At 50.8% G+C, this 26,345-nt stretch overlaps 1 protein-coding gene and 1 long non-coding RNA gene across 2 annotated transcripts in view; one reads left to right on the forward strand and one right to left on the reverse strand.

Annotated features, from left to right (window-relative positions):
- MAP1S (microtubule associated protein 1S) overlaps positions 1 to 7,284 on the reverse strand; it is a 33,559-nt gene extending 26,275 nt beyond the window's left edge. The window contains exons 1-5 of the mRNA XM_061421614.1: positions 7,115 to 7,284; positions 5,755 to 5,856; positions 4,323 to 4,405; positions 3,167 to 3,307; positions 164 to 2,525 (exon numbers count right to left, since the gene is read on the reverse strand). Of these exons, the coding sequence (XP_061277598.1) occupies positions 164 to 2,525; positions 3,167 to 3,307; positions 4,323 to 4,405; positions 5,755 to 5,856; positions 7,115 to 7,235 (2,809 nt within the window). The 5' untranslated portion in view covers positions 7,236 to 7,284. The remainder of the gene's footprint in view (positions 1 to 163; positions 2,526 to 3,166; positions 3,308 to 4,322; positions 4,406 to 5,754; positions 5,857 to 7,114) is intronic.
- On the forward strand, positions 6,662 to 21,480 carry LOC133250413 (uncharacterized). The gene is made up of 3 exons (XR_009737326.1): positions 6,662 to 6,975; positions 9,487 to 9,613; positions 20,620 to 21,480. It is a non-coding gene; the product is annotated as an uncharacterized LOC133250413 (long non-coding RNA).
- Positions 21,481 to 26,345: the final 4,865 nt, after the last annotated feature.

The following is a 26,345-nucleotide window of genomic DNA, read 5'->3' on the forward strand; positions in this document are numbered from 1 at the left end:
TGACGATACTGCTCAAGCACCTCAGAACTGCAAGTGCTTAAGACAGTCAGGCCAGAGCTTCCATTTTATAGAATAAACAGAGGCCAGAGAGGGTGGTGGGTGTGGCTGAGACCACACTGAATATAGGAAACCCACTGCAGGATTCCAGCCCACGGGTACTTACCAGATGGACCTCGAGTGGTTGTCTTGGGGACCGAGGGCTTTCTGGACAGGGATGCCCGATTTCCTTTATCACTGGGCTCGCTGCGGGCGCTGAGTGGCCGACTGGCCCTGTCCCCACTGGCCAGCCCCTTGGTTTTGGCAGCAGTCACTGGAGTGGCTTTGGGGGGAGTAGTGCCAGAGCTGGGGCGGGTAAGGGGCTTCCGGGTACGGCTGCCACCTCCTTTCAGCCGGGCCTGCTCAGGAGGCAGCATCTCCGGGTCCACCATGCAGATACTAGGTGGGGTGGGCAGCGGTGGGGGGATCTTGAGGGGGTCAGGCAGCGGGTCACGGCGGGGGACCCCGAAGCCCTCCGTGTCCTCGTCTGAGTCGGCGGTGCCAGGGGCAGCCGGCAGGGGGTCCGAGTCAGACAGGGTGGGCAGGGACTCGCTGACAGATGTGGGTGGTGTCTCCTCGGCGCCTCCCGGAGCTCCCGCCCGCTCCTGCGACCGGGCGCTGCTGTCATTGGAGCTGCCGGGGGACACGGGGGCCGGCGCCATGGGCACGGCCTTGCGGTGCTCGAACTCACAGGGCGACACCAGGCACAGGTCCACGTCGTGCGGGGAGGCCGAGCGCCGCACCCGAGGGCCGCAGAGCGGGAGGCTGAGCCCAGCTTCACTCGCAGCTGCAGCTGGTGGCGGGAGCACCTGCTCAAAGGAGACGGACAGGGACTCGTCCACCTCTGTGGAGTGTGGGGAGCCCACCTCCGCGGGCAGCGAGGGCGTGGTCACTGTGGGGGAGGCATCCGGCCCGGGCTCCCCACCCCGCAGGGGGCTCAGCGACAGCGGCCCGCTGCTCTCTGTTGGGCCCTGCTGGGCCCCGGCGGGAGAGGGTGTGCACGGCTCGGGGGTGCTGGCGGCCAACAGCAGCTCCAGGGTTTTCTCCTCTAAGCTGCCGCCTTCCTCCCCTGCCGGGCTGAGCCCCAGATCCAGGCTGCTCTCTTGGCTGGGTGTGGCCACAAGCTGGGGGGCTGGGGAGCTGCAGGCCTCTGTCGGGGGGCTGGCCTCTCCGCTCCGGAAGCTGGGGGGGCTGCGGGGCCCATTCTCAGCTGGTGGGACCCCTGGGCGGGGTGTGTTGGGTGCTCTGCGGGTCTTGGGAGCCACCTGGGCACCCACGTTCTTGCCACTAACCACGGCAGAGGCTGCCCGGCGCACCTCCCGGGGTTGGGTGCGAGGGGCACTGGGTCTGGGGTCCTTCTTCACCTCCCGGGAGGGCCTGGCTTCTTTCTCAGCCCTGCGAGGGGCCTCAGTCCGTGGAGAGTCTTTCCGGGCCACCCCAGGGCGCTCCTGGGTGGGCCTGGAGGGCACCGTCGTGCGGCCCTCTCTCCTCAAGCTGTCCCGGGAGGCCACGCTCTCCTTGCTCTCAGCTCGCCGAGGCCCCGCCAGGTCTTGGGGCGTCACCACCGGCTCCCGCAGGAACCCCAGGTGCTGCAGGCGGACCAGGCCATCCAGGAGGCGGGCGGGGGGCGTGCAGCCAGGGAACAGCACACGCACCACCTTCTCGGAGGGGCCCGCAGGGTGCCACACCAGCAGGGCGCACACGGAGGCCAGGGTGTGGTCAGTGGTGGCGGCTGAGGGCGGGTGCAGCACATACATGTCCAGCCGGCCCACGCCCATCTTCTGGAAGAGCACGGTGGGCTCAGCAGGCAGTGGCCCTCGGTTCAGGGGCACAGGGGTGATGCCCAGCTGGCTCAGGAGGCTCAGGGCCAGTTCGGCCTCATCCTCGCCACGCACCAGGCGAGAGGCAGCAGCGCGGGCGTTGAGAAACACGACGCCCAGGTTGGGGGAGATCAGCCGGCGGAGCCGGTCGTCCCCGGAGCCCCCGCCGGCAGCCGCCTCGTCGCGCTCCGCCAGCTTGCGTCGCAGCAGACTGTTGAGGCCCGGGAGGCTGTCGGCGCCAGCGTGGGTCACCAGCACAGCGTCCACCCGGTCCAGGTGCCGCACCAGCTTCCAGAAGCTCGACTTGGGGTTGGAGCCGCCGTTGACCAGCACGGTGAAGCCATTGACGGCGAAGAAGGCGGCATCACCTAGGCCACCAGGGAAGATGTAGCAGCAGGGCCGGGCGAGCCTGAGGAAGCCCACAGAGGCCGGAGGCTCGAGCAGCTCGAAGGGCGAGGGCGGCTCCAGTGACTCGGCCACGTACTCCAGGAACTCGCGCAGGCCCTCGGAAGCCGGCAGCTGCACCGGAGGGTTCAACCGCAGGTGGAGCACGCCCTGCAGGCCGGGCACTTCAGGGGCCAGCCGGGCCCAGTCACCAAAGGTCGGGCAGGTGATGGTGAGCTTGGGCGGCGCTACAGGCGGGGGTGTGGAGGCCAGGAGATCCCGGATCTGAACAAGGGGGAATGGTTAAGGGGTCACCCGGAGCCAGGCAACACCCAGCCCCTTAGGAAAGCTAAGCCCCTTTGCCTCCCCTTGTCACCCTCAGGACAAAACCAAGCTCTCCCCACAGCCCAGCAGGGCCCATGGTCCTGTCTCACCACATGTTCCCCTCCGGCCCTCCCCCACCTTCTCACTCTCCCTGCCTCTGGGCCTTTGCACTTGCTGTTCTCACACCCTAGAGCACACTTCCCTGCAGGGAGACTTTCTACACACACCCCGACCCCCACCTCCGTCTACTGGCCTTTATCTTACCATCACTACATCACTCACTACAGTACGAAAACATGGTTTCCCAGTTTTCTGTGCATTTGCCCCGCTCAGACTAGGGGTCAGAAACGACCCCATCCAGTTGTGTCCCAGATGGGACCTAGAATCTGGGATGCCACTTGGAGCCTTTGCAACATCTGATCTGAAGGCCCTCACCTTGCAGTGGGCCATGGGACTGAGCCTGACAGTACATGTTGTTACCATCACCCTACATAGGAAGAAGGGACGATGCTCGGGGCGGGGGGACAGTAGGTCACCTAGGCAGCTCAGCCCAGTGGGGATAAGCCAGACTTCAGAGGCAGGATGGCGAGGGGGCAGCTCACCTCTTTGTCCCCCAGGACCTGGAGGAAGTGGCGGGGTGAGAAGCCCCCGGTCTGGAGCAGCAGCTCCCCTGTCTCCTCCAGGCAGGGCCCCGCCAGCACCAGCAGCTTGTGAGAGGCAGGGTCTAGCAGAAGGTTCCGGAGCTGAGAGAGGGGGAGAGTGTTCAAAGCGCTACTCCATGCAGTGAGATGGCCAGCACCCCTCTTTGGGGTGGTCCCCAGCCCCAGATCTATGTATAACCACCCTACTCTTGTCCTATCAGGGCTTCCCTGGTGGCTCAGGGGTAAAGAACCTGCCTGCCAATGCAGGAGACACGGGTTTGATCCCTGGGTTGGGAAGATCCCCTGGAGAAGGACAGGGTAACCCACTCCTATATTCTTGCCTGGGAAATCCCATGGACAGAGGAGCCTGGTGGGCTACAGTCCATGGGGTCACCAAAGAGTCGGACACGACTTAGTGACCAAAACACAACAATCTGTCCCCCAAGTGGCCTGGCTAGTACTAAACTAGAAGCCAGGATTGTAGCCTGTGGGCCTCCTGCTGGAGCTGGCCCCCATCCTCCCTGCCAACTCCTGCTCATTCTACAAAGCCCAGCTCCAGCGCCCCCTCCAAGTATTCCTGGGCCCCCCCAAGCCCACATTTCCCTCTGGCCCAGCCCAGGTGCCATAGGGAAGAGGGGATTGTGTCTGGCTGTTTCCACCAGAGCCTCCTCAGGGAGCAAACAGGACATTTTTGATCAAAGGCATCAACCTGTACAAGGATCTCTAGAGGGCTCTATCTCATACGAAACCGAGAGAAGAGTGCTGATGTCCACAAGCTAGAATTATTAAGAAGTCAGTTCAGACAACTAGCAGGGCCCAGCCCACAGGAACACATGAGACCCAAAAACACCGGTTGGGTTCTGCCCTCCCACACTCCAGCCCTTCCCTATCCCATTCAATCCTCCCATGCTCCAGCCTTTTCTGACTCCACCTACTCCCATCAGCAGCTCTGAAGAGGGACTAAACTGAGGCTGGAGTCATCAGGGGAGGCTTTGTTGCTGCTGGGTGTCAGGAAGAGAATTTCAGGCAGATGAAGTCAGGGGCCCCCAGAGGCTGGGGCCAGGGGATGGCAGCGGTCCCAGCAGCCCATTTCCCCCAGAAGCCTTCCCTTTCCTACCTCGTCACACAGGGATTTGTCTGATGGATTCAGGAGGACCAGCGTCTCCAGGGTGTCACCACGGTGGTGCAGACTCCGCTGGCCTGTGGGAGAACCGGGCCCTTTAACTTTAGGGCTGAGCCACACAAGCCAGGGTCAAATCCCCCCTCACTGGGTGACCCTAGGTGGCCAGGAGCCCCTCCAGCACTCTGGTTTCCCAGGACCTCCAGCCAGGGGGTCATCCGGAGATTAACAGACATGAGATAGAGCTGCAGGTGAGGATGAGGCAAGAACAAGAAACCGCCTTGGCAGGCCCCATGCTGGAGACAGCAGGGACAAGGCCTCCACTGCTGGCAGGACCCAACTGCAGCTGTCAGCCCTGTGGGGGACAGCATCGTCACCCCACTTTATAATCAAGGAGCCTGAGCCCAGGGAAGGCCAAGGAGGGTACACTAGGAAAAGGGTGCAACATGAGCACAGGCCCTGAGGCAGCACCGAGCTCTCAGTGTCTGAGGGTCAGGAAGGGGCGAGAGCGAGGGGCAGCAAGAGGGAGCCGAGGGCAGGGAGGCCTCATGGGTCACGGAGAGGGCAGTGGGGTTGATTCTGGGATCTGAACCCTTACCCTTTATCAGCTTATCACAAGCTTCTTATCACGTGTGGATATTGCCCCATTCAGGCAGGGAAAGTAAGGCACAGAGAGGGGAAGTGGCGGCCAAGGTCACACAGCACAGACGGGATTTCCAGCCCTCCCCAATCCCCCCAGTCTGATACAGTGAGGGTCAGGAAGCCACCAGGAACCGCTGGGACAATGAGGTGACGGACACTTCCTTCCCCTCCTGAAGCAGCCTGGAGGTGACTCAACAGGCCAGCTGAGCAGGGGCTAGCTAGGCAACACCCAGGCCCCACCCAGCAGCTACTCTGCTCACCCCAGTCACCCCAGAATCCCCAGGGAGCACGGGCCATGTAGGGCTGCCCAAGAGTCCCAACCCCCTCCTCGACCTTGCTTTCTCAGCTCCCCATCTACTGAGCACTTACTTGTACCCTGTGCAAGAATCACAGCCATAAACCACACCCAGTCCCTGCCAGGCTCTGCCCACACGCACCAGCCCCTCACTTTCCAAATGTCTTGTCCCTTTGCTTGGGTGTTTCCCTCCACCCTCCCCACCAGCTGCTTCTCATCCAAAAAGACCCTCCTCAGAGGTCTCCCTGTCCCCCACACCACACAGTCTCATTTGTTACATGGGAACAAAAATGCAAGTTCTGACCTCATGAGTTGGTGATGACTGAGGAGTGAGTGCTGGCTCAGGGGCGGCCCCTGCTCTTACTCAGCGGATCTCAGCTGTATTATTACTGTTGTTTACAGCCATCCCTGACGCACACAGCTGGCACTCGGAGAACATCTGCCCACTGAGTGAGCAGCTGGTGCACGCAGGGTCACCATTCACAGCCTCACCTTTCACAATGCTGGAGAAGGTGGCTGAGTGCCGGGACACAAAGACCTTGAGCTGCTCATCGAGGCTGCAGACGCCAGGGTCAATGTCCCAAGACCGGATGCCTGGTGGGGTGGGCGGGAAAGGGAGATAGGAAATCAGTTGGGCTCCCCAGCTCCCAGAATATTTCAATAACTAGCAAAGGGCAGGCGAGGGCCACCACAGCTCCCTCTTCCCCCAACCTGCCCCCACACACAAAGGCCAGGAGATTCAGAAACATCCATTGTGCCTCTGGATCTCACTGCATCCACCATCAAGGAACCCCAAAAGTCAGGCACTTTACAAAGAAGACTTAGGACCTCAGCAAGAAAGTCCCCACCTCCTAGACAGTCATCTTGTCCCCTTCAGTATCCTCCCACCCCCACCACTGGTTTCACTGATCCTCAGCCCTGCCACGCACAGGTTCCACCTCTAAGCTTTTGCAGGAACTGATCCCACTGCCCAGAGGCCCCTCTCCCTGCCTTCCCATCCTTCAGGTCCTCTCAGCCCTTGGCATCTTCCTCTGAATAGTCCTGAAACCATCTGACCTTAAAACTTGATCCATCTCCCTGCCTCCCTCCCCACCAGACCATTAGTCCTGAGAGTGCAGGTCTGAACCTGCCAGAGGTCCCCGCCCTATCCTCGATGCCCTGCGGGGTGACATTCCCTAAACCCATGAGCTGTGTGCTGCCATCCCATTTTCCTGGCCATGGAGGACAGGCGCTGACGATCTGAGAGATGCGGGATGACGGATCTAGGGTGCCCTCCAAGCAGCACGGTGCGGGATGCACCACGCCCGCCGGTCCCACCGTGCCAAGTGCTTGGCAGGTGAATCCTGCAGGTGCATCTATGACTCACATATTCAGGTGCCAAATCCCCTAAGCAGGCCGCACCCGCCCACACCCCAATTAGCAGTTCCTCATGGACCTACGGAAAGTGGCCCCCGGGGCTCCGGGCCCAACCTCCCTATCCCTGCTCCTCCCTCCAGGACGTCAAGGCTACTAAGAGCCGGGGAATCGAGGCGCGCCCGGAGAGCGGGAAGCGGAGCCGTTGCCCATGCTGCCCAGTCGCGTGGGCCCCCAAAGCCGGGGCCCGTGTCCCCTCCCCGGTCTGCACCAGGCTCGAGGCGGAGCAGCTGAGCCCGACCCCGAACGCTGCTTCCTCCGCGGGCGCCCATAGACTCTGCCTGCGCCCTGCGTCTAACGGTAAGAGGATAGGGGCCCGGGCCACCCCCGCCCCCCGATCCGGCCGGCCCCCGCCCCGACCGCTCCATCCTCCGGCTCTTAGGCCGAGATGCGCGGCCGCTACCGCCTCCCCGGCACCGCGTTCCCGGACCGGTCCGACCTCGTTCAAGCTCCTCCAGCACGTAGGCAAGCAGCCCCCGGCACCCGCACTCGCCGCCTACTACGAGCAGCAGCGAGCTGGGGACCTCGGCCGCCCCGGACCCTGCGACCGTCGCCGCCATCTTAGCGCCGCCCTGACGCTCCGAGCGCCCGCCCTACTGTCCCCGCCCCTTAAAGGGGCCGGACCGGAAGGGCTGAAGACCCCTCCCGGAAGCCCCTCCTCGCTCGTTATCCGCCCCCTTGCGCCCTCTGCGGTAGTGGGACTTGCGGATACAGGCTCCTAAGCGTTAGCCGAGTCTTGAATCTCGGCTTTGGACACCTCTCCCAAATGACTACTGTTTCATTCATTCATTCACTCATTGATTCTTTCACTCATTTATCCAGCAAGTTCTGACTGCGTGTCTACTACTTGCCAATTGGAATCTCTGCCCTCCAGAAACTCATATTACATGTCAGTGGGTCCAGTCTTGAACCAGATCCCAGATGGTCCCGGTTCCCTAGGTCAGGGCTTAAACAAAGAAAACAAGGGTAACTTTGAGGGCTTTGAGAGATGTTTAGGAGTTTTCCAGGTGTGGGTTATGAGATAATGACATGTGAGGCGTAAGTTAGAGCATTTGCAGAGCTTAGAGATTAGGAAAGTACATATGAAGTTGAGACAGATTCCAGAGCACTCTGGATCTGGAGCAGGGCACCACAGTTATTCTGCACCTACAGTTTGCAGGGCATCTTGCTCATTGAAGATATGCATAAATCTATGAAGTTGGTAGTTATGAAGTAGGCTGTGGGCACAGTCATTTCAGAGGAATGGAGAGGAAATAGACTTGGAGAGATGAAGTCACCAGACGCATAACAGGTAGAGGAGAGATTCAGGTGGGTTTGACTCCAGATCCAGCCTGCGACAGGGACTGGCTACCTGGTTCACATGGGTAACCCTCCTTCCCCAGTCAATTGCATTCAGCCTTTTTACCCACGGTGGCCACTACTTGAAAAATCATGTTGCATCAAACTTCTTGACAGATGATCATGCCTAGGAAGGGCTAGGTTGCATCCCTCAGGAGTTAGCTCCCCATCTTTGGAGGTATACAAAACCAACCAAGACAAGTGAAAAGATCTGCCAAGAAGGATTAACCTCCCACTGCCCTTCATTATCTATTCAGTCCAACTTCCTCCCTGGTCAGTGTATAACAGTCGCTGGCCACGTGCCGTCTGTCTAACGTTTGAGCTCTCCACTTCCTCTCTCTTTATGGCCCTGGCATCCTTCCTCTATCCCAGTCCCTCCCCCTTGGCTCCCTTCCCTGTTTGCTGGCTGCCTGTGATTTCTTCTATTATTGCTCTCAACAGTAATAAAAGTGGGAATGTCTGTGTCAGGTTCTATCTTCCTCAGCAGGATAGGAGATTGTAAAGGTTTGTAAAGATTGTAAAGGCCTCCAAAGATTGTTGGAGGCCAGACTAGGCTGAGATTTCTCTGGGATCCCAGTTTTTTTGCAGGACAAAGCTGAGCATCTGGGAAGTGCATGATAAAGGGTGTGAAATGGGAGCGAAAAGCTCCTTCATCCACCATTCACTCATGTGTATTGATTGATTGGGTCAGGACTGGAACCTGGGACCTTCTGCTCGAAGCCTATGCTCTCTCTTCTGCCCAAGGCTGTGAATTATGATGGGTAGTGCTTATTCTGAAGGTGAAAGTGGGAGTGGCAAAGTCATGTCCGACTCTTTGCCATGGAATAATCCTTAGAATTCTCCAGGCCAGAATACTCGAGTGGGTAGCCGTTCCCTTTTCCAGGGCATCTTCCCAACCCATGGATCAAACCCAGTCTACTGCATTGCAGGCAGATTCTTTACCAGCTCAGGCACCAGAGAAGCCCAAGAATACCTGTGTGGATAGCCTATCCCTTCTCCAGTAGATCTTCCCTACCTAGGAATCGAACTGGGGTCTCCTGCATTGCAGGTGGATTCTTTACCAGCTGAGCTACCAGGGAAGCCCTAGTGTTCATTCTAGTGGGTCTTAAAGGGCTCTGAGTTGCCAAGGCATCTGGGACCTGATGTTCTGAGTGTTCTGGAGTCCTGAGGTTTTCCTGTCCCAGAGTGTCTCTCAGTCTGGAGACCCTAATGTGAAGAGTGGGGGGAGCATCTCCCAAGAGATGAAAGAAGCGTCTGGGGACCATTTCTGAAATCCCAGGCAACAGACTCCAGTCACTGCTCTCTTGCTTTTGTCCATGCCCAGCTCCATGCCTCTTTTCAGGTCATCAGTTACCAGAGGGATCAGGTGCTGAAATTATGGGGGAAATGGAAAACCCTCAACCGTCAGGACTGCTGGATGCCCTAGTCTCCTTCCCCTGGCAAATCTTTTCTCTTTTTAACATTTTTATTGAGGTTGAACATAAACATGGTCAAGTTCATAAATGTCAGGAGTGGAGGTTGATGGAGGTCAGGATTTAGGACATTTCCAGCCCCCGCTGCACCACCTTGGATACTCCAGTTCATTCTCCACTCCCTCAAGGTGACCACTTATCTGACTGTCATCACTTGGGTAAATTTACCTGAGTTTGAACTTCTCAGAGATGGGATTGCACAGGGTATCCACTCTTGGTTCTGGCTTCTCTTGCTCCTCATGTGTGTGGAACAGGCATTTGTCCCTTTTCATGGTTATGTAGTATTCCCAAGTATCTTTTCTTTCTTTTTATATTGTGATCAAATAAATATAACATATTACTTACCATTTTAGGGGCTTCCCTGATGGCTCAGCAGATAAAGAATCTGCCTGCAATGCAGGAATCACAGGAGATGGAGGTTCAATCCCAGGGTCGGGAATATCCTCTAGAGGAAGAAAATGGCAACCCATTCCAGTATTCTTGCCTGAAAAATCCCAGGGACAGAAGAGCCTTGTGGGCTACAGTTCAAAGGGTCAAAAAGAGTAAGACACAACTGAGTGACTAGGCATGCGCTTATTGTTTAACCATTTAAAGTGTATAATTCAGGGTATTTAGGAGACTCACAATGTAGTATGACCCTCACTAGCATCTAGCCCCAAAATACCTAAAGGACCCCACACTCTTTAGCAGTCTTCCCCAACCCCCTCCCTCCCAGCCACTGACAACCACTAATCTGCTTTCTGTCCCTGTCGACCGTCCTGTTCTGCACATTTCATACAATACGAAACCATTTCTCTCTGGCTTTCTTCACTCAGCATAATGTTTTCAAGGTGCATCCGTGCTGTATCATATGTGACCACTTTATTCCTTCCTGTGGACCCATCACATTCGGCTTGCCCATTCATCTGCTGATGGACATCTGGATTGTTACTACCTTTCCACTCTTGCAAACAGTGCTGTTGTAAACATTCATGTGCAAGTTTTTCTTGAACATTGCTTTCAATTCTCTTGGGTCTGTACCTAGGAGTGGAATTGCTGGGTCATATGGTAAATCTCTATTTAGCTTTTGAAGAACTGCCAGGCTGTTTTCCACAGCAGCTGTTAAATTGTACATTCCTACTGGCAGTGTACAGGGGTTCCAAAGGCTCCACATCCTTGCAAACAATTAGATTTTTTTCCTTTCTTATTGTAACCACTGGGTACCAATTTTTCACAATTCATCCATTTTCCTCATTGGTGAGCATTTGGGTTGTTTCCAGTCTGGAGCAATTGTGGATAAAGCTGTTTGAGCATACTTGTACATGTCTCTTGGTGACTATACTCTTTTCTCCCCCAGTGCGTGCCTAGGGGTGGAATGGCTGAGTCATGGGGTAAGGAATGGTCAGGCTGTTTTCTCAGGTAGGCTGTGAGGGAGGAAATGTCCCCCGTGTCATACCAACACTTAGATTTCGGCCTTTTTGTTTTGTTTATATTTTATTTTTTGAAGTATAGTTTATTTACAATATTGTGTTAGTTTCTGGTGTGCAGCAAAGTGATCCAGTTGCACACACACACACACACACACACGTCCTTTTTCATGTTCTTTTCCATTATGGTTTATCATAGGATATTTAAGATTATTTCCTGTGCTATACAGTAAGACTTTGTTTATTCATTCTATAGATAATAGCTTACATCTGCTAATCCCCAAATTCCCAATCCATCCGTCCCCCACCCCTCCTCCCGCTTGGCAACCACAAGTCTGTCCCCAAGTCTGTGAGTCCGTTTCTGCTTCCTAGATAAGCTCATTCATGTCATATTTTAGATTCCACATACAACTAGGGTCATATGGTATTTATCCTTCTCTTTCTGCCTTACTCCAGTTAGTATGATAATTCTATTTCTATCCATGTTATTGCAAATGTCATTATTTTATTCTTTTTTATGACAGCTATTTTAATATTTGCCTTTTCCCCCTTCTTCCCCCACGCCTATCACCAACCCTGTTCATCAACATTCATTAAGCGCTTGCGTTGACAACACTCTAGCTCTGGGTGCTGAGAAGGGAACAAAATGACTGGTCCTCAGTGCAAATCACTCTGAATCTGGAACGGCGGGGGGGAGCCTGAGGCTTGTATGCCTATATGTCAGTTCGTTTAATTCTTGCAAAAACTTGGCCCCGAGCTCTGAGTAAACACATTTAATAAAGGAGAAAAAAGGATTCAGAGAGTTAAGGGGCAGATCCAGTATCTAGCACCCCAGTGGGGATATGAACCCCGGGTATGTGACTCCGGGCCCTGCAAGAGGCATTCATTCATCCATTCAGTAAACACTTCCTGACAAATTTCCTATGCCTCCAAGAGGTCCCCAAGGAGACCCCAGTCTTCAGGAGGAAGAGCTGGCCACAGATGCCCCCTAACTGTGGAGCCAGGGCTGGGCTAGAGGGTGGACCTGGAGCTGGAGGAGTCCAGAATGGGGCAGTGAAGGTTCTGTATGGGGAGACAGGAAAGATATCCTGGGAAAAGGGACATTGAAGCTGGGCTTTTGAAGAATGCACTTGAGTTCATCAGGCAGATCTTGCATTCATTAATTCAGCAAACACCCTCAGCCAAATCCTCTGTGCCAACCTCACCTCAGCCTGGTTGCAAGGAGCTAGGAGAGACAGAACCAGACACGGACTCCCCATAGGGTCATGGATGGGCTGGAAGGGGAGGGAGGGGCTGGTATTGCCCCAAATGGAAGAACATAGAAGTTCTTCAGGGGACCAGCAGGGGTCTCCTGAGAGGAGGATGTGGCTTCAATTCCCTCCTGCAGAGCAGAGAGTTGATGCTAAATGTTTTTGTTTTGGAATATATTGCATGGGTTAAATGAGACCAAGAAAACATGTGTGTGTATGTGTGTGTGTGTGTGTGTGTGCTGAGTTTCCCAGTCATGCCTGACTCTTTGCGATCCTTTGGACTGTAGCCCATGGCTCCTCTGTTCATAGGATTCTGTAGGCAAGAATACTGAAGTGGGTAGCTATTCCCTTCTCCAGCAGATCTTCCCGACCCAAGGATCGAACCTGGGTCTCCTGCATAGCAGAAGAATTCTTTACTGTCTGAGCCACCAAGGAAGCCCTCTTAAACCCCACACTATGGAGCAAAAAGGAAAGAGGCGTCTAGGAGTGACTTGATAGGGATAGGCACTTGCTTGCAATGAGTTTATATCATAAAATCACCAGGATGTGGGGTGGGGGTGGGTGGAATGGGGGAGAGAGGCTGCCTCTTGTTTATGATCCAGGTCCTCTCTGGGTGGGTGATCTCTCAGCCACTCCCCCAAATTCCCCAATTAGTGCAAAGATGCCCCCAGAAATGGTGATTCCCTCCTTTCTCCTCTTATCAGCCCAGGGTCCCGCCAAGCTCCGCCTCCATGGGGGACTGGACAAGACAGCCCACTTTGGACATCTAACAGAGGCTCGCGGACATGAATGCCCACCCCTTCCTCTCCCTTGGGCCACTCCAAATCCTACCTCAGTGTGGGCCCTAGATAGAGGATGAGTAGGGAGGGAGGTGCTAGGCTGGAGTGGCTTGGATCCCTGAGGGCTGCAGAGGATCATGTAGGGGAACCATGGAGCACATATTGTGCTCAATGTCATCCTCACAAAAGACCAGCACCCTTTCCCTGCCCCATTCCACACACATGTATTGAATGCCAGACCAGTAGCGGGGGAGTCTTGGTCCTGACCTCAGGAACTTCTAGCTCAGAGCTCCCAAAAGTGTTATCAAACTGATCTCAGGTCCTCTCACCCAATGCACTGCAAAGCCAGTCAACTGGTACCAGGTGTGGTGAAGCAAAGTGCAGCATACCTTTGCACAGTGCCAAGAAGAGAAGGTAGCCAAAGTGCCAAAGATGTCCGACCTCTGATGGCTTCCAGGAAAGGGTTTTTCAAAGCAGCATTAGGGGTGAGGGTCACAGGGTGTATGACCATGTCATGGACATTTTTCTGATTGGTTGGTGGTGAGTTAACAGAGTGATCAATCTTCTGCCTCCAACCAGTTTAGGCTCTATATGTTTGAGGTCAGCAGTTTCCATCTGGTAGGGTCCTGGTTTCTGCCAAAACAGCATAAGAATATGTGTCAGAAGGCTCTCCATAGAGGGGTAACCTCAAGGAGAAGCTAGGGGTTTTGTGACTCTTTTTTCTGGTGGACCTATTATTTAATTTGCTATTACTTTCCCGCTTGACTGCTTCATTTTTGTCCCTGATTTCCCACTTCTCCAATCATCAATTGCTGAGTCTGCTCTCAGATAAGGCCTAAGAGGCTAAAAGCTTTTTCTACAAGCAAGAAGTGGGGAACACAGATGTCTGTCACCGGGAAGGCCCCCACAGGGCCTGTTTCTGTTTCACAAGGGTGGAGAGCTCCCAAATCTCTGCTACCAGATTAATTCATTAATTATACCAGTCGATATTTATTTCTTTTTAAATTTTACTTATCTTCAGCTGCGCGGGATCTTTGTTGCTGCACGCAGCCTTTCTTTAGCTGTGAAAATGGAGCTACTCTCTAGTCTCTAGTCTAGCCAGCTTGTCATTGCTTTGGCTTGTCTTGTTGAGGAGCACAGATTCTAGGGCACCACAGGCTTCAGTAGCTGCAGAAACGCGGGCTCGAGATCCCTCAGGCTTCAGTAGTTGAGGTGCACTGGGCTTGGTTGCTCTGCTGGCATGTGGAATCTTCCCAGACCAGGGATCAAACCCGTGTCCCCTGCATTGGCAAGCGGATTCTTAACCACTGGTCCACCAGGGAAGTCCAACATATATTGATTGCTTGAGCTCCCTCTGTATGCTACTGGGCAACGGGGAGACAATGTTTTCTGAGCCCCAGCCCTAGCTTCTAAACAACTTGCTGCCTGGTTGGGAAACAGACAAGAAAACTGGTATAAGAACAGAAGATGCTGAAGGCCCAAGGGGTGTTCTCCCACCAGCCTTGGGCATCAGGGCTTTCCCAGAGGAGGGGACATTTCAGCTGAGAAGGGGAGAGAAAGCAGCCTATACAGGAGAGAAGAAGAGGTGTTTCTGGCAATGGGAACAGTGCGTGCAGAAGCCTGCACAAGAGGTGTGTCAGAGGAATTAAAGACATCTTACTGAGACACAGTTTGGAGGCAGATGCTAGAGGAGAAGGGAAGATTGGGAGCCAATCACCGCGCAAGAAGAGCCTTGCAGGCCAATCTTTCGAAGTACGTCCTCTAATTCGCTACCAGCTGTTGTATGAAGTACTGCCCTAGGGGTTACACCCACCCGGATCCAATCAGAGCCGGCCACCAGGGCGTGGTTAGGGGCGGGGCTGCATCCTGTCTGGCAGCCAGGTCCAGGGCGGGAGGCGACCTGCCTTGGGTGGCTTGCAGTCCGGGGAGGAGAACGGGGATTGGAGGGGACATAGAGGAGTCCTGACCTAGCTTCCCACCATCGTCCAGATCTGGAACCCCAAACTGCGCCGTGCCCGACATCCATACCCTTTCAAAATCAAACGGTCACCATGGTATCCGCATCTCCAATTCCACTGAAGACTCTGCCGTGAAACACAAGGCTGAAGACAGCACAGGGGTCAAGAGTGCCGACCACATGAGGGGGTCTGGTGAGGTTCAAACCCCAGCTGTGTCCCTCCTCAGCTCTTTGACTTCCCTGTGCCTCAGTTTCCCCATCGCATGGACCTGTATCAAAACAGCTGCACCCAGTAGAGGCGATGTTGGGATTAAAGGAGTTAAAACACTCCCAACTTGAAGCAGACTCTCCACGTGCTAAATGCGCATCGGGTTAATTATTCTTGTAATTTATCATTTTGCTTTGGAAATCTATTGGCCACAGGCAGCTCTCTAAAGTAGACAACTGCCGGCGATCTGCTTGGGGTCTTCTCAGGGAGAGCATTCCCAACCCAAGCCTCTTTCCAGATGGATGGATTTTAACCACAATAAAGTTGACATCCTGTTCTTAAACATAATAAAACATGGGTTCATTTGGACTTGGCGTTCCCCTTTTGCATTCTAGAGCCCAAGTGTTTATGCATCTGGGTCTCAAACATTTTCAAAGGATTCTCTGCAGTTCTTGGGTGCCTTGGGCACCGGGCCTCATACAGACCTGCCTGACAGTGCCTTAATGGTAGTCTTAGAGGCATGGCTCCGGTCCAACTGTTACCTCTTACTGTCAGCAGTTTGGGCAAATGTTTTGGCGTTTCTGATCAGTTTCCCACCTGTCAAAGATGACATCACTGAAGCCCCTTTGTCGAGTGTTCTCAGCTCTCTCCCTTGGCTGGGCGGGAGTCCATGGGGTCTTCAGCCAGTCTGGGGTGGGGAAGCAGGTCTTGGAAGGGTAGCATGAATGAGGGTGCACCTCTGAGTTGGGGCATGCTGAGGGCCTTGACTGGGGCAGTGGTGGCAGCAGGGGCCTGGAGACTGGAAAAGGCAGAGGCTTTGGGTTCCTGCTGGTTCCTTCCCTGAGCTGGCCCGAGGGTGGATGAGCCTCACAAACTCTTGAGATTTTCACTTTGGACATAAAAGCATCTCGACTCCAAGAGTTACTCGTTTATGCCTTGATTTAATGGTACCGAAGCATAAAGGAGTAATGGAATGATTGTGCACACCTGGGGAATGGGAATGATTGTATGCACCTGGAAAGATGGCCACAAGAAAGGTAAGCAAGAAGAGCTCAGTAATTGTTGAGAGGGAGCCCTTGCTTTAAAAAACAAACAAAAACTATCATTTTAGAGGATTTGGGAATGTAGGTGTTAAGGGCTGCAGCTGAATTCCCTGGGTTTAAACCCCAACTCTGGCACTTCCTTGCTGTGTGAATTTGGGTATGTGACTTAAATTTTTTGTTCTGTTTCTCTGCCCATATAATCAATTTGAGGATTAAAGGAGTGAACATTTGTAGAGTTTTGCCCAGCACCTGGCACACTGAAGGAACTCGCTAGATAAATTAACTCCTCTCGAGCTGGTACCTCACTCCGACCCCCAACCGTGGGCACCAGCCGTTGGCCCAGTGCTGCCCCCTGCTGGTCACTCTGGGGACTTTGGACTGAGCCCCGCCTCTGAGGCCGGAGCCCCGCCCGCCATCCCATTCAGACCAGTCCCATGACTGTGCCCCTTTCGAGGCCTCATGCTCTTGGCCAATTCAATCGTTGTCTTGTATTATTAGCCTCCTCAGACCAATCCCTCATAGCTCATAACCGAGGCATAAAGGAGTAATGGGATGAGCTATGAGGGAGGGCGTCCTCCCTTTGCATTCGGACCCTTGTCCTCAATGTCTCTACTTTTTAATATGCTGTCTAGGTTGGTCATAGCTTTTCTTCCAAGGAGCAAGTGATTTTAACTTCATGGCTGCAGTCACCATCTGCGGTGATTTTGAAGCCCAAAAAATAGTCTCTCACTGTTTCCATTGTTTCCCCATCTATTTGCCATGAAGTGATGGGACCAGATGCCATGATCTTTGTTTTTTGAATGTTGAGTTTTAAGCAAACTTGTTCACTCTCCTCTTTCACTTCCTTTTGAAAGTTCAAGTTGCTTTTGAACTATGGTGTTGGAGAAGACTCTTGAGAGTTCCTTGAGAGCAAGAAGATCGAATCAGTTAATCCTAAAGGAAATCAGTCCTGAATATTCATTGGAAGGACTGATGCTGAAGCTGAAGCTCCAATACTTTGGCCACCTGATGCAAAGAACTGACTCACTGGAAAAGACCCTGGTGCTGGGAAAGATTGAAGGCAGGAGGAGAAGGCAATGACAGAGGATGAGATGATTGGATGGTATCACCGATTCAGTGGACATGAGTTTGAGCAAGCTCTGGGAGTTTGTGATGGACGGGGAGGCCTGGTGTGCTGCAGTCCATGGGATTGAAAAGAGTTGGACACGATTGAGTGACTGAACTTTCATCAAGAGGCTCTTTAGTTTTTCTTTGCTTTCTGCCATAAGGATGATGTCATCTGTGTAGCTGAGGTTATTGATATAATATTTGCTATGCTATCTGCTAGGAATGCCCTTCCTCCAATTCTACAGTGCTTAGGGAGACCTCTTCACTCTCCAGTTTCCTCTTTTCCAGGACACCTTTCCCAGCATACCAATCAGAGCCTCCTTCCCCCTTAGTCATCTCCCAGCACTGACTGCAGAGATCGGATTCTGTGGCCCCACATCCTTCTCCTGGACTCCAGGCAGGATCCACCCCCTCCCCCAGCCTTGGACGTGGCGTGGACATGGGTGTGGATCCAGGCTGTGTTTTTTGAATGAATGAGTGATTACATGAACATCTGTGTTGCATAAACAGCCTATTCCGAGAGTTGGTCCAATCTTGTTTTATATTCCAGCCTTGTCTCCCCAATATCTCAGGAACTCAGTCTTCCTATTTGTGAAATGAGCACAGTATTGCACCCACCTCTGGTTGCAGAGGATTAAGGAAAATAGGATATGTCAGGCACCCAGCATGTTGCCAAGCACACAGTAGGCCTTCAGGAACCACGTGAGCTCTCTTGGTTTTTTTTTTTTTTTTTTTTTTCAGTGGCATCCGACTCTGTGCGACCCCATAGACGGCAGCCCACCAGGCTCCTCTGTCCATGGGATTTTCCAGGCAAGAGTACTGGAGTGGTGTGCTATTGCCTTCTCCGTGAGCTCTCTTGTGCTCTCCAATTATGAGAAATAATTATGAGAAACTTGGACTCAGGACTCATGTCCTGCCTCATCTATTGCAGTACTCCCCCATTCCCAACCTGCCCCAGGACAAGGCCATTGATAACAGAACTGTCAGAGGAAGAGGAGGATTTGTTCCACAGGACAGTCCCAAGGGCTCTGAATTCCATGTCCCCCGCACATAACATTGCTTGCTACACTGATTACAGGGACTGGAGTCACAGATAGACAAACAGCTGGACGGTGGAACCCTGAGTTTGATGTCTTGATTTTGGTCCTAGAAGCCAGGCAGCCCTTTACCCTCTGTCTGCACTCTGGCCCCAAGTGGCTACACCCCATCTCATGTTGATGGCTCTCCCATTTGCATCACCAGCCCAACCTCTCCCCTGAACTTCAGACTCAAATATCCACCTGTACTGGGTCTTCTCACTGGGTACCTTGTAAGTATCTCGCATTCAGCCAGTCTGAAGCACAGGTCCCAGTTCCTCACCCTGAGATCAACTTCTTCATCAGCATGGCAGGGGAATGGCTGCACCATCATTCTGCTCCCCAGGTCCCCAAACCTCGACTCATTCTCATCACTTCTCTTCCTTCACCCCACATGTCCAGTTCATCCAGTTGTCCTGTAGGCTCAGACTTCAGAATGAACCCAAACCTGCCCAGCACTCCTGTGGGTCCTGCCAGCTCCTTCCTGGATCCTTCCCTGGCCTTCCACCACTTACATTCCCGCCCTAAACATCCCTGCTCCCCTGGGCAGCCTCAGAGAGATCCTTAAAATGATAAATCAGAGATTCTTAAAATGATGCTGAGCTCAGCACAGTGCAGTCACCCCTCCCCACGTCCAACCTGGGCAGTTGGGGCATCAGAGAGAGGTCCGGCATGGGGTTTGTGGGTGAAGATGAGGCCTTGTTGGTCACAAAACGCCCATGGAGTCTCTGGTCCTCCTGGGTCTCTGTTCTGCCCCCCGGGCTGAGGTCTCATCTCTCCCTCTCGGTCTCCCTCTCTGCATCTCAGACTCCTCCCCATATCCCCTAGGCTCTTTATAACCCTTGCTATCTCTCACCTCTCTCACTCTGCTCCAGCCACACCAGCCTCCTTGGTTTTCCTCCAACACACCAGACACAGTCACACTTCAGGGCCTTTGCATCTGCTCTGCCCTCTGTCTCGAACCTCCCTCCCCAAACTCTCCCCATGCCTGTTTCCTTCTCTTTTCTTGGGTCTCAGCTTCTGTGTTGCCTCCACCAGGAGGAGGCAGTTACCTTCTCCTCCACCATTTCTATCATGGGACCCTTCCTGTTTTCCTCCTAATTTTCCTTGATTTTCTCTGTGCATGCTTATTTTCATTTCCAATTCTCGAGTTAGGGACCATGTCACTTTGTTGGAACCTGTTGACAAGAGTAGTTCCCAGCATCCAGATGGCGCCAAGAAATGTTTGCTGGATAAACTGATTGACATCTGATTCATATCTGTCTCCTCCATGGAGCTTCACTCAGTGCCAGAAACATCACATGTACCCAGTAAGGACTGGAAATTTATCTGAAGACCAAACAGTGTTGCCCTGTGTGGGGATTCTAGAAGCAGCTCTGTTCATTCCCCACTAGAAAGCTGAGCTCAGCAGATGCTGTGGAGGAGGAATTTTCTTATTCAAAGAATAAGAATCTCCACAGCTTCTCTTGGCACCAGGGATTGAAAAGTTTTAATAAGAGCAGAGTCTCTGGGGATGGCCAGGAGCTTGGATGGCTGGGAGGGATGTGTGTGTGCATTTGGTGGAGTGGGGAGGGGGGTGGGTGCACTCTTCACAGATATGTGTGTCTATATGTGTGTGTTGCACTTTTCACCAGTCTGTGAGCTATCTCCCGTCGCCTCTCTTTCAACAGTTTTTATCTGTGGATTTCATAGGATGGTGGAGAGAAAGTGAGACATCGGAAGCTACGTGAGAGATGGAGGGAGAGATAGATAAAGAGTGGAAGGGAGTTTGCAAAATTCATGAATGTAGATGCACAGTGAGCAGAGTCAGGGAAAGAGGGAACCACAGAGAAGAGAGGGCAAGAGAAAGACAGCAGGGCATAATTAAGTGGGGAGATGAGATAGCTCAGATAAATAGCTTTGGAATGAGCCAAGTTGTTGCTGGGAGCGAAATGGGACACCGGGGCTTAAAAATTAATTGGATCTGAGTGATCAATTTATCAGGGTCTTTGGCAAAAGGACAGAGATCAGGGATGGGTGAGAGAGAATAAGAGAGACCAATGGGTATCAAACATATTAAGAGAACATAATTCACACTAACAAATTAAAGGTAAAGAGTTACATAGTTATCCTGACTGATGTAGGAAATGCAGTTGCTAAAATTCACCACCTGTTCATGATAAAGAAAAATCTTTTTTTTTTAAAAAAAGAAAAACATTTTAACACACTGGAAATAGAAGTAGATCTCCTTTATTTGATTTTCTATTAAAAACCCATAGCAGGTATCATATTTAATGGTAACTGTTGAAATGTTTTCTTTCAAATGCAGAACAAGGGAAGGATGCCTGTTACCATGGTGTCTGAGATTGTGCTGAAGTACCTGACCTGTATGGTAGGCTAGGAAAAAGAAATGAAAGGCCAAAGGACTGGAAAGGAAATGAAAGTGTCTTTATTTACAGATGACATCTTTGTGTACAATGAAAATCTCAAAGAATCTGCAGATCTATTTCTTGGATTTACAGAAGGTTAATAAAGTTTCTTAGATACTTGAGCCAATTGCATTTTAAACTCCTATGATTAACAGGTAAAAAAAAAAAAAAAGTAACCTAAAAAGGCCACTTATTCATAGCATCAAACATACAAATTACCTAGAAATAAATCTGAAAAACAAAGACATGGAAGATTTATGGAGGAAGTTGTCAGCTTTATTGAAAGATAGACAAATGGAAAGACCTTTATTCACACTTCGGATGAGTCAATATGAGGAAAGATTCTTCCCTTATTTGGTTATAGATTCATGCAATTTCAATCAAAGTCCCAACTGGATTTCTCCACAGAACCCAACAAGCTGAGAGAAAAAGAATAATCTGGATGCTCTGAAGATGAAAGAATGGCATTATTAGCAGATATCAAGGACAGGCATAAAGTTCTGTAACAGTGATAGATGGTCCCAGGACAGAAGAAGGAGCCAGAACAGACCCCAGGTGGGACAGATATCCTGCAGCACTGTGTACTCTGGTTGCTCTGTGTCTGCTATGAAGTCCACACTTGTTCAAAAACTTGCTTTGTGACCGTTTCATTAAAGAATGTTGGGACAATTGATTATCCACATTGGAAAAAATATACACAATTGGACTTTATCTCACTCCACACTCCCAAATCAGTTCCAAGAGAGATCAAAATGCTGCTGCTGCTGCTGCTGCTAAGTCACATCAGTCGTGTCCGACTCTGTGCGACCCCATAGACGGCAGCCCACCAGGCTCCCCCGTCCCTGGGATTCTCCAGGCAAGAACACTGGAGTGAGTTGCCATTTCCTTCTCCAATGCATGAAAGCAAAAAGTGAAAGTGAAGTCGCTCAGTCATGTCCGACTCTTAGCGACCCCATGGACTGCAGCCTACCAGGCTCCTCCATCCATGGGATTTTTCCAGGCAAGAGTACTGGAGTGGGGCACCATTGCCTTCTCTGAGAGAGATCAAGACTTGACTGTAAATGACAAGGCCTAGGATATAGAAGATGCTATGAAAATATCTTTCTGATCCTGGGACAGGAAAGAATTCCTTAAACAAGACTTAATGTCTGTTCATCACAAGAAAAGAAATCTGTCACTATGTATAGTGATGGATGTTAACTAGACTCTGCATGAGGAGCATTTCAAAATGTGTGCAAATATCAAATCATTATGTTGTACATCTGAAACTAATATAATGTTATATGTTGATTATGCCTCAAAGAAAAAAGTGTGCTTACTGTAAAGGTAAATATTGATCAAGTGGAAGAATTTAAAATTTAATCCATAGAGACAGAAAACAGATTAATGGTTGCCAGGGCCTCAGGGGAGAGGGGAATGGGGAGTGCCTGCTGATAGGGATGGGGTTTCCTTTTGGGGTGATGGAAATGTTTTAGTTCTAGATAGAAGTAGTACTGTTTTTTCCAGTGGTCATATATGGATGTGAGAGTTGGACTATAAAGAAAACTGAGCACCAAAGAATTGATGCTTTTGAACCGTGGTGTTGGAGAAGACTCTTGAGAGTCCCTTGGACTGCAAGGAGATCCAACCAGTCCATCCTATAGGAAATCAGTCCTGAATATTCATTGGAAGGACTGATGCTGAAGCTGAAGCTCCAATACTTTGGCTACCTAATGCGAAGAACTGACTCATTTGAAAAGACCCTGATGCTGGAAAAGATTGAGGGCAGGAGGAGAAGGGGATGACAGAGGATGAGATGGTTGGATGGCATCACCGACTCAATAGAGATGAGTTTGAGTGAACTCCGGGAGTTGGTGATGGACAGGGAGGCCTGGCGTGCTGCAGTCCATGGGGTTGCAAAGAGTCGGACACGACTAGCAACTGAACTGAACTGAACTGAGTAGTGCCTGCACAACATTGTGACTATACTAAATGCCACTGAACTGTCCACTTTAATATACGTAAATGGTAAATTTTGTGATTATTTTATGACAATAAGATAAAGGAATTTAAAATTAAGAGCTTCTTAGAAACTTCCACTCACCACTTCCATTCACCACTTCAGTTCAGTCAGTTCAGTCGCTCAGTCGTGTCCTAGTCTTTGCGACCCCATGAATCGCAGCATGCCAGGCCTCCCTGTCCATCATCAACTCCCGGAGTTCACTCAGACTCACGTCCATCGAGTCAGTGATGCCATCCAGCCATCTCATCCTCTGGCGTCCCCTTCTCCTCCTGCCCCCAATCCCTCCCAGCATCAGAGTCTTTTCCAATGAGTCAACTCTTCGCATGAGGTGGCCAAAGTACTGGAGCTTCAGCTTCAGCATCATTCCCTCCAAAGAAATTCCAGGGCCCATCTCCTTCAGAATGGACTGGTTGGATCTCCTTGCAGTCCAAGGGACTCTCAAGAGTCTTCCTCAACACCACAGTTCAAAAGCATCAATTCTTCGGTGCTCAGCCTTCTTCACAGTCCAACTCTCACATCCATGCATGACCACAGGAAAAACCATAGCCTTGACTAGACGGACCTTTGTTGGCAAAGTATGGTCTCTGCTTTTGAATATGCTATCTAGGTTGGTCATAACTTTCCTTCCAAGGAGTAAGTGTCCCTCCCCACAAGTCTGGGCTGGGCTTAGTGATTTGCTTACAAATGACAGAGCAGGGAAAGGTGAAAACGATAGCTTGAGAGTGGATAAACTTGGCAGATAACACCTTACCCAGGTGATCAAAATTAACATGCTCTGTGACATCATTGGCCATCAGGGACCTCCGGTATGAAATGATGTGGAGGGAACCCCAGCTCTGTGGTCTTCCTCCCGAACCTGATAACCCCAGTCTAATCATGAGAAAATATTAGATGAACCCAGATCAGGGGGTTTTCATCAAAATACCTGGCCAGTGCTCTTCAAAATTATCAAGGCCATGAAAAATGAGGCAAAAGAAACTCACAGAGAGGAGGAGATCAAGGAGATAAGATGACTAAATGCAACACAGGAGCCTGGATTGGATCGTGGACCAGAAAGAGACTATTAGTGGAAAAACTAGTGAAATATAAAGTTTGCAATTTAGTTAACAATAAGTGAATAATAAATGCCAATGTTGATGTTTTAGTTTTGACATATGTATCTTGTAGGGCCTTCCAGGTGGTACAGTGGTAAAGAATCTGCCTGCTAAAGCAGGAGATGCAAGAGACGCAAGTTCTATCCCTGGGTCGGGAAGATCCCCTAGAGTAGGAAACAGCAACCCACTCCAGTATTCTTGCCTGGAAAATTCCATGGACAGAGGATCCTGGTAAACTACAGTCCATGAGGTACAGAGAGTCAGACATGACTGAGCAACTGAGTATGATGTACCTTGTAACCATATGTAAGATGTTAATATTAGTGGAGGCTGGATGAAGGATATGCAGAAATGCTCTGTGCTTTTTAGAGCTCTGTACTTCTGCAGCTTTTTTATACATCCAACATCTTTCCAAAATAAAAAGGTTATTTTAAAAATTAAGAGCTTCTGTTGAGAAAATGACACCATGAATAGAATAAAAACAAGCCACAAAATTGGAGATTTTTACAACACATGAAACCAACAACAGATTCATAACTACAAATCAATAGGAAAAGACCATCGTATTTTTTAAATAAAAGACTTCAACAGGCATTTCACCCTCATAAGAAACCAAAAAATTACATAAAGTGTTCTACTTTATGAGCAATCGGAAAGCTAATCAAGACCAAAATGAGGCACCATTTCACCCTTTCTATTTTGGAACAATTCAAAAACCCAGACAACTCAAAGTGTTGGCAAGGATGTGGAACAGTCAGATGCTTATATGATGCTATTGCAATGTAGATTGCTGAAGCCACATCAAAACAAGTTGAATATTATTTCATGAAGCCAAGTATGTAGGTGTTTTATGATCAAGCTATCACTACTCGCGTGTACCAGCCTACATTTCTGAGAATGGTTATAAAAGCTGTGTTTGTGATAATCCCAGTGGGCAAACAATCTTAAAGTTCACCAACTGGAAGGTAGATAAAGATGTACTAATCAGGAACTTCTCTGGCAATCCAGGATTAAGACTCCTCGCTTCCACTGCAGGGGGAATGGGTTCGATTCCTGGTTGGAGAACTAAGATCCTGCATTCCATATAATTAAATAAACAAATACTTTAATAAAAATGTAATAGGTCAGAGGAATACTATACAGCAGTGAAAATGCATGCTCTACAGCTAACCACAGAAACTCAGATGAATATCAGTAAAATCATGTTGCACACACACACAAAGTTATAAGAATGTGAGTTTCATTCTAGTTGTGTCAAGTAAAAAATATACAAACCGGAACCATGATAAATATGTGGTAAAACTATGAGGAAAAGTAGGAGAATGAAAAACAAATTCAACATGGTTCATCCTTCAGAGCCGAGACAATAGATTGGGGAGGGGCAGCGGCCCACAGGATCTTCCACTGTGATGATACTGTTCTGTATTCAAGCACCTGTCATTGCTGCTCCTTATTCCTCATGCTTGCTCCTTGGAAGAAAAGCTACGACAAACCTAGACAGCGTATTAAAAAGCAGAGACATCACCTTACCGACAAAAGTCCATATAGCCAAAGCTTTGGCTTTTCCAGTTGTACTGATGTGAGAGTTGGACCATAAAGAAGGCTGAATGTTGAAGAACTGAGGCTTTGGGGCTCTGGTGTTGGAGGAGACTTTTGAGAGTCCCTTGGACTGCACGGAGATGGAACCAGTCAATCTTAAAGGAAATCAATTCTGAATATTCATTGGAAGGACTGAAGCTGAAGCTCCACTACTTTGCCCACCTGATTTGAAGCACTGACTCATTAGAAAAGACCCTGATGCTGGGAAAGATTGAAGGCAGGAGAAGGGGATGATATGGCAAGATGGTTGGATGGCATCACTGACTCAATGGACATGAGTTTGAGCATGCTCTGAGAGATGGTGAAGGACAAGGAAGCCTGGTGTGCTTCAGTCCATGGGGTCACAAAGAGTCAGACACGACTGAGTGACTGAACAACAACAAAGTCCTTACCTATGGTTAATGGGTATGGAATAAAAAATGTTAAGGCAATGAGAATCACAACAATGGTTAATGTTATACATTACTATCCCAAGTGCTTTCAGGTGTTAACTTATACAGTATATCCTGCAACTCTGTGAAGGAGTTCCTGTTACCTCTGTTTTACAGGCAGGGAAACTGAGGCAGAGTGGTCACATGACCTGTCTGAGGTCATGCTGGTGATTACAGGCAGAGTTGGGTTTTGAACACAGGCTTCACTAACTCCATATACATCTTGTGTTGATGAAGTTCCTTCATGTATGCTGGGGGCTGGGGACTCTCTGGGGCTCAGCCTCTGGGACTGTTCTAGGTACTGGCATTACGGAGTGAACAGGTTTGTTGGCCACCAGCTCACTTGGAACTGCCGGGTCAGATGTGTGGAGAGAGATGGTGAGCAGAGCTATGCTGGGGTCAGGGCCCAACCAGAGGAAGAGTTGGAATCCAGGGGAGTCCAGAAAGGTGAAGTCAGGGCTCAGTTTGGGGGAATTAGGTAAGGCTTTCTGGGGAAGGGT

The sequence above is a fragment of the Bos javanicus genome, chromosome 7 (genome assembly GCF_032452875.1).
Source record: "Bos javanicus breed banteng chromosome 7, ARS-OSU_banteng_1.0, whole genome shotgun sequence".
NCBI classification, from domain to species: domain Eukaryota; kingdom Metazoa; phylum Chordata; class Mammalia; order Artiodactyla; family Bovidae; genus Bos; species Bos javanicus.